The sequence below is a fragment of the Egretta garzetta genome, unplaced genomic scaffold (assembly GCF_000687185.1).
Source record: "Egretta garzetta isolate BGI_Z169 unplaced genomic scaffold, ASM68718v1 scaffold309, whole genome shotgun sequence".
In the NCBI taxonomy this organism is placed as follows: Eukaryota; Metazoa; Chordata; class Aves; order Pelecaniformes; family Ardeidae; genus Egretta; species Egretta garzetta.
Genome location: NW_009260764.1, coordinates 305,781 through 313,227, shown reverse-complemented (window position 1 = coordinate 313,227; position 7,447 = coordinate 305,781). Strand labels below are relative to the sequence as shown.

Here is a 7,447-nt window from a genome sequence, read left to right as displayed (position 1 = left end):
CATCCCCGGGCAGGGGGGGCATCCCCGGGCGTCCCGGGGCAGGGAGGGTGTCGCAGGGCATTCCAGGCCATCCCGGGGCATCGCAGGGCATCCCAGGCCATCCCGGGGCAGAGGGGGCGTCGCAGGGCAGTGGGGCATCCCAGGGCAGGGGGGGTATTGCAAGGCATCTCAGGGCATCCCGGAGCAGGGGGGCATCCCCCACCATCCCGGGGCAGGGGGGGCATCGCAGGGCATCCTGGGCCATCCCCGGGCAGGGGGGGCATCTCAGGGCATCCCGGGGCCTGCCGGGTAATCGGGATGTCCCTGGGCATCGGGACATCTCAGGGCATCCCCAGGCGGGGGCACAGATGCGTTGCCTCCCTCCCCAAAGGCCCCAGGAGGAGAGGCTGGGTTTGGGGGTGCAGACAGGCACCCCCGCAATTGGAGAGCTGATGCGGGGACTGTGCCGGGGCAGCAGGAAGCGTCGGTCGCTGACTCTGTGCGACCAGCGGGCTGCGCTTAGCAACACAAAGCTTTTCTGTTTGGCCGTGTCCGGGGCGCTTTGCCTTCGTCCCGCGCTTGGGTTTCTCATGGCTCCTTTTTGCCGGGGGGCTGAAAGGGCTGTCAGCCCTCTCGCGCAGCTCCTTCTCTGGGAGAGGGGAGCTTCCAGCAGATAAAAGCCTTGGTGTGCAGCTGGTAGCCAAGAGCAAGTTTATGTAACGTTTGTGGCAGTATAACATGATTCCCCAGCAACGCTGGTAATTCATCCCTTGATTTAAAATGCATCTCCTAGCAAAGTCAATCTAAAGCTAATTGAGGCTAAAGAGTCACTTTGATTAGGCGTTGCAGCAGGACACCCTTTCCAACTCGATGTCACCCCACTTTCTAAGCTCTCGCAGGGGATGTGAAAGGTTCAGGTGCTCAGTCGTCGGTCACGCTGCTGCGGGGCTTGTCAGCTCTGCGGTGCTGGAGGCCTGGCAGGGGCTGCGGGGAACGGGGGGGGCCTGACTCCGCGTGCGCTGACGGTAACGATAAGTGCCTCTGAAAATGAGAGCCCGGCGTCATGGCTGAGCTCAGCACTAACGCCGCAGTACTAAACCAGAGAATAAGCCGTCGTCTTGCTCCCTTCCTGAGTGCCTACAGTTAATTTGCACGACGTGGTTGCCATTTTAATGCCTGTGTGTGCGTCTCCTTCCTTAACAGCGCTAAAAAGAAGAAGATGGCTGACAAAATTCTACCTCAGAGGGTGAGTGGCACATGTGGTTGCAGCCCGTGTTGATACGAAGTGAACCGGAGGAGCGCGGGCAAGCTGACGGTGATTTGCGTTCTTGATTGGCTGCAGATTCGTGAACTTGTACCCGAGTCTCAGGCCTACATGGACTTGCTGGCCTTTGAGAGGAAATTGGACCAGACGATCATGAGGAAACGCTTGGATATCCAGGAGGCTCTGAAGCGACCCATTAAGGTAGGGGAGGGCTGCGTTCATGGTTATCGTAAGCAAGGTTTGGAGGCTTTGACTTTAGTGAAGACAGCGGGAGGGCGCTGAAGCTCGGGTCGTGTCCCCGTAAGCACGGTGTGTCAGAAATCTTGTTGCTCCAGACAAAACCAAGGAGTGGAACCAGAAATGCCTCTTTTCTTGCTGTCTGCCCCAGGAGAAGGGGAATATGAGGCAGCTAAAAACATTAAGCTTCGTTTTAGCAAAACATAAGCAAGAGAGTCAGTCCTTTATTTCAGAATTAACGCTGAGCCGATGCTTTTTCTCTTAGCAAAAACGAAAGCTACGTATTTTTATCTCCAATACCTTCAATCCAGCCAAGTCGGATGCAGAGGATGGTGAAGGAACAGTCGCCTCCTGGGAGCTTCGGGTGGAAGGACGGCTGCTGGAAGATGTAAGTAAATACCCAACCACAGAGGTGACTTTATGGATCTGGAATTGGCAATGAAACCAGTTTCTTAGGGTCTGAGAGCATAGCTAGGGGCTTGATATCCTCCTTCATCTCTGTTTTCCAAGGAGTCTGATGGTGACGAGACCGAGAGCCCAACTTGGAGACCGATGGGTACCCCCATGGCAGGACATGAGTTATACAAAGCTCTTATAGCTATAAGAATTAATGGTGAGAGCAGATCAGTGGTGCTTGTGCAGCCTGGCTCTGAGAACCGGGGCACTTGCATTGTATGTGATTGCTGAGTGATTTAATTCCTGCAAGCTCATCTTTAACTCCAGTCTTTCACTTTCTGACTTGGAACTTGATTTTCTAGCACATGTTGGTGAATTTAGGTGTTCAGAACTTAAAGGAATGCTGTCGTGCACGGTGGCTATGCTTGAGTGCTGAGACTCGCTGTCCTAACCCTTTTCCTTCCTGTGTTGCTTGCAGTCTGCTTTGTCCAAATACGATGCCACCAAGCAGAAAAGAAAGTTCTCCTCCTTCTTTAAATCTCTGGTCATTGAACTTGATAAAGACCTGTATGGCCCTGACAATCACCTAGTAGAGGTGAGCTTCTTTTTGCTGTGTTACCTCTAAAAACGGGTTGGTGTTTCAGCAGACAGGGTTTGTATGTCACCTGTAACTTGAGAGGTGGGGATACTTAAGGCCTGAACAAGTGCCTGGGAGCTCTTGAATTCTGATCTTAGCTTTTCCTCATGACTTGCTGGAGGTCTGAATAAACGTATTAACTCTTGTTTCAAGCTGTCAGTGGGAATAAGATGAGCTTTCTCTAGGTGGCTGGGATTTATTGGCAAACTTATTGGGTGCCAAACAGCAGGAGCAAAGGGAACCAAGTGTGAGGGTGTTTCTAAATGCCCTCTCCTGTTCCAGTGGCACAGGACTGCTACAACTCAGGAGACAGATGGCTTCCAGGTGAAGAGGCCAGGAGATGTAAATGTGCGCTGTACTGTCCTTCTGATGCTGGATTACCAGGTAAGATGTTGGGAGTGACAGCGCTGGGCACGTACGGTTACCTCTGTCTGTGGCCATCTCACCTTTCTGTGCTTTTTGTTTCAGCCTCCCCAGTTCAAATTGGATCCCCGCTTGGCTCGTCTCTTGGGGATTCACACTCAGACCCGTCCAGTGATCATCCAGGCATTGTGGCAATATATCAAGACCCACAAGCTCCAGGACCCCCACGAACGGGAGTATGTCATCTGTGACAAATACCTCCAGCAGGTAACAGCGTGGCTGGAACGAGCGACTTTCAGCTTTTCTTTGTCAGCAGCCAGTGATCACTGGCACCAAGCTCCCATTCCTTTCCTTAGCCCTGTGTTTCTGTCACAGATATTTGAATCTCAGCGGATGAAGTTCTCTGAAATCCCACAAAGACTTCACGCATTGCTTATGCCCCCAGAACCGATCATCATTAATCATGTGATCAGGTGAGACTGCTCCACGTGACTTCCTATTTCTAGGAAGAAGAGTGGGAGGGATGGTTAAGGCTGGCGCAGGAAGACGATGCAGTATGTTCTGATTTTCAGCAGCAGTTCCCGTGTTGCCTGTCGTTGTTTCTTTGTAGGAGAACAGCCGCCTCTTCTGTTTACCACATCTCTCTTTTCCACAAAGCACTCCTATGTTCATGCTGCCCTTTGCATTACACATTTGTGGATAGAAATCTGCTTGGTCCTCGGTGCTGCAAAGCCATGAGTGGAGCTTTGCTGCTTGGTGTTAGAGCTGAAGCTAACACTTCGCGTGGCTTGTCCCTGCCTGCAGTCCACGTGCTGCGTCCTCCTAGAGGAGCTACAATTTGGTCCTTTTTTGAGCTACTCACTTATTTTGACTTCTTTCTTGTGGATGCCCCTAGTGTTGACCCAAATGACCAGAAGAAAACAGCTTGCTATGACATCGATGTGGAGGTGGATGATACCTTGAAAACTCAGATGAATTCCTTTCTGCTCTCCACAGCCAGTCAACAGGAAATTGCTGCTCTGGATAACAAGGTAGGAAGAGCTTCTTCAGGTCTGCCCTCCTCCTTGCTGGGTAGGAATGTGTCTCTGGAGCAGGTGAGCCCCAAACGGGACAGGAGTTCAGCTTTGCTCTGGGGTGCATTTGGAAGCTGGAGTGGGGTCAGCCATGCCTACAAACCAGTGGCTTTACCTGGGAGCGCAGTTTGAAAGCAAATCGTTAATTTTTAGAGCAGGAAACTGCGAATTGAATATCCTAGCTGATGGGTATGAGTCAACCAGGGAGTGTAAGAATTCACCTGCATATGTTGGGGCTCTTGATGTTTCTGTCTTTTTCCCCTGTTCAGCAGTTTAGTTGCTGTGCTTATCTCCTTCAGATTCATGAAACAATAGAGACAATTAACCAGCTGAAGACCCAGCGGGAGTTCATGCTGAGCTTTGCCCGAGATCCTCAGGGCTTCATCAACGACTGGCTACAGTCCCAGTGCCGGGATTTAAAGGTAAAAGCTTTGTCTTCTGTGGAAGGTGGATCCAGTCACACGCTTCCCTCATTATAACCAGCTCCCACAGAGAGAGGCAGGCAATTTCCTGCTCGGAAGGCAAGACTTGGAGTCAAGAACCTGACCTGACTGTACTGAAATTTCTTTGAGGAAAGGGGAGGGGGTGTGGGTTTGCTCAGCGCAGCCAGAGCTTTTGCAGTCCCTGAACTGTTTTGTCCTTTGTGCTCTCCAGACAATGACTGATGTTGTTGGGAATCCCGAAGAGGAGCGTAGAGCCGAGTTCTACTTCCAGCCGTGGGCTCAGGAAGCTGTGTGCAGATACTTCTACTCCAAGGTGAGCATCCCCAAGCAGGGGTCCTTCTCCATACCCAGGGACTCAGAGTATCTGTCACTCCTTGGAAAGTACTAAGCTTCAATTGTAGCCACTGCTGATGCATCTTGGTGCCAGTTTGAGTTCACCCTTTTCCTGCTGGGTCCTGTGTTACCTGGTGGCACTGCGTCATCTGGGTATGTTAATGCTGCGATTCTGGCTTCTCTTGCAGGTGCAGCAAAGACGGCAGGAATTGGAGCAGGCCCTGGGAATCCGTAACACATAGGCTGCTCCGCTCCTCCCCAACCAGAAGGCATCACAGCTATTTGTGGAGACAGAGAGCTGCAGAGTACGCTGTTAAGGCTCACACAATCCCACTCCGGCAGCGAGGCCCGCATCATTATTCATCCTGGCATTGTCCCTGTTGGGGCAGCTCCAGGACTCCTGGGGTCTTCTGGGGTGTGGCAAGCAGACAGGCTCCAATGAGCACACATTTCTACCTGGTTTTCTTCCTGACTGTTGCCTTGTCAGTCCCAAGGCTTCCGAGAGCCTCCCCTTGACTCCGCACTGCCTGTAGTGTCCCCAGTAGCCAGTATGACTGCTGACTCGGAGCCTTTCTCAAGTTCAGAAACCACAGCCCATTCCTCCCCAACTAGCATCTAGTTGTGGCACACAAGACCTGGGCCTGGGAAGCCTGGATCTGCTGTGAGGGCAGAGTTCTGTGGCTAGTCTCTTCCCTGCCTCGTTTTATAGCAAAGTGCCATGAGGTCTAGTGGGCAGGATGCCACGAACTGACATACCTCCCTGCCCTTACTCCCTCGCTCGGAGGGTGCTGCTGCCCTGGGCTGCGTCATAGGCCACTCTCCTCCTTGAGGAAGTTATTGGACTGTGTAGAGAATCGCTTCTTCCCTTGTCCCTTTTTTTCCCTGCCCTGTCCTCTTCATGTTCTTTGACAGACTGTCGTAGGCCAGGATCACAAGGGAGATGAGGCATTGGCTTACTGCAGGGATAAGGAAGCATTGGAGTGGTGAGACTTCCCTGCGCTTCAGAAGACCTACACGTGCGGCTCCAGCAAGCTGTCTGGCTGCTTGTTTTCCCTGTAGCAGGGAGAGGGGATGCAGCAACTGCCTGGTGGAATTGTGTGGTGGCGCAGTGGTGTAGGCTCATTCCTTTGGGACAGTTATCCTGTGTCACTTGCTGTGGGGACCAGAGGCTCCTTCGTGTGGATCTGAGGGTGTAACAGGACAGTCCTTGGGAATGGAGGTAGCTCCAAGCATATGAGTTAGCAGGTGTTTCCATGCTGAAGCTCCTGTGGTTTTGAGTCAAGTTTTAGGTTCCGGGGCTGCCATAAGGCCCAGCATGGTTCAGGAATGTACAAGTAGATTTTCTCTACTGTGGGGAGTAGCAGCCCAGATGCCTCTTCATGGAATGAATTACTAGTGGACTAAGAGAATGGCTTCTCTTAACCCGGATCTCAGTATTTCGGCTCGGGACTGTAATGCAAATGGACTTGAAAGTTGGTCATATTCTCTTGGAATAGCTGCAAAATCGTATTACTGACAAACCCCCCTCATCCCCACACCCAGCTGTGGTGTGGTTGGGAAGGTTGCTATGAATTTGGGAGCCTGGGTGGCCCTACTCCTTGTGTCTGTGTTACTACATGTCTGTGAGTAATAGACTCTCGACTTCCCTTCTCCTTTGCCCCCTTATGAAAAGGCTCCTCTGTGGTACTGGGGTGAAGGTCTTGGTGCTGATGAAGCAGCCCACTGACTCCTCAGGGTAATCACACATGAAGGATGCTGAGTACTGCGTAGGCAAACATAGCTGTTGCAGAATAACTGCTTTTCTTAACTGAATATTATGGGTTTTTCCATGGACCAAAAGTTTTTTTGTACTGTATCCTTGTAGACGTCACCCAGTTTTAATAAAAGCCTCCTGTGAAGGAAGCTGTCCTCCCTCCTTCTGTGCTGACAGCACGCTTTCTCTCAGCAGCTGCCTTGGTGGGGGACACTTCAAGTTACTTGCCTGGGAAGGGACAGGATTATCTCCCACTTTCTTTTTTGTTGGTTTTTGTTTTAACAAAGCCAGCTGGGTTAAGAGACTGGAGAGAAAATGTTCTTCATATTTTGGCCTTTTATAGAGAGCTTTTCATGTAAGGATCTCCTGGCTTGCAGAGTTTGCTAAGCCTTTGCAAAGTGCTTTTGTGGTAAACAAAATAACTTGAGCAAAACTGGAAATCCAGTGGCCAAACTGCAGATAAAATCTAGGCGGCCCAGTTTCCACACTGCTGCCCGGCGGAATTGTGACAGCCTGTTACAAGCCCCATGGGAGTCGGGCGTAATTTTGAGGAAACCGTATTAAAGTTTACATGCAAGGGTTGTAAAACTAGGCGAAAGGGGCATTACTGTCTTCACCCTGCCTTGTTTATACAAGTAGAAATGTAGTGCTTTACAGAAAACCTGTAAGCCCTCGTTGCAAGGGAAGGAGATCCTCTGTATAGAAGAAAGGGCAGTTTGCCTAAGGTCAGGCACTGCTGCTGCTTCAGGCTGTGAGATTCGGGCAGTTGTGTCTGTCTGCAGCCAGATGGTTCATATTTCTTACTTGGGGGCGGGGGTAAAATGGCAATTCTTAGGAGAGGGAAAATAAAATGCTTTTATGCAGAAAAAGGGAGAGGCTCGGGGGTCACAGCTCCCAGTTCTGCTGAGATTTCGACATCTGAGCTATTCCGCCCTTGCTCCAAGGGAGCGGTTTGCACCTGCAGCGCAG

The 7,447-nt window shown here is 51.3% G+C and overlaps 1 protein-coding gene across 2 annotated transcripts; it reads left to right on the top strand.

The window, feature by feature from the left end:
- Positions 1–311: 311 nt before the first annotated feature.
- SMARCD1 (SWI/SNF related, matrix associated, actin dependent regulator of chromatin, subfamily d, member 1) lies at positions 312–7,441 on the top strand. 2 transcript variants are annotated; one of them, XM_035901512.1, is made up of 11 exons: positions 960–1,225; positions 1,322–1,444; positions 1,746–1,868; positions 2,355–2,471; positions 2,796–2,897; positions 2,982–3,143; positions 3,252–3,349; positions 3,772–3,907; positions 4,249–4,371; positions 4,604–4,705; positions 4,914–7,441. In XM_035901512.1, exons 1-11 carry the CDS (start codon positions 1,199–1,201, stop codon positions 4,965–4,967), a joined length of 1,167 nt encoding a protein of 388 aa, XP_035757405.1. In that variant the 5' UTR covers positions 960–1,198; the 3' UTR covers positions 4,968–7,441. The 2 variants fall into 2 exon arrangements, with proteins under 2 accessions (XP_035757406.1, XP_035757405.1); XM_035901513.1 differs by lacking the exon at positions 2,355–2,471 and having other exon boundaries at positions 312–1,225.
- Positions 7,442–7,447: the final 6 nt, after the last annotated feature.

Excerpts from the sequence above, each read along its gene's own strand:
- SMARCD1 (XM_035901512.1), top strand. The coding sequence starts at position 1,199 with ATGGCTGACAAAATTCTACCTCAGAGG. Across the intron at positions 3,908-4,248 it reads TTGCTGCTCTGGATAACAAG|ATTCATGAAACAATAGAGAC; the intron begins GTAGGAAGAGCT and ends TATCTCCTTCAG. Across the intron at positions 4,706-4,913 it reads GCAGATACTTCTACTCCAAG|GTGCAGCAAAGACGGCAGGA; the intron begins GTGAGCATCCCC and ends CTTCTCTTGCAG.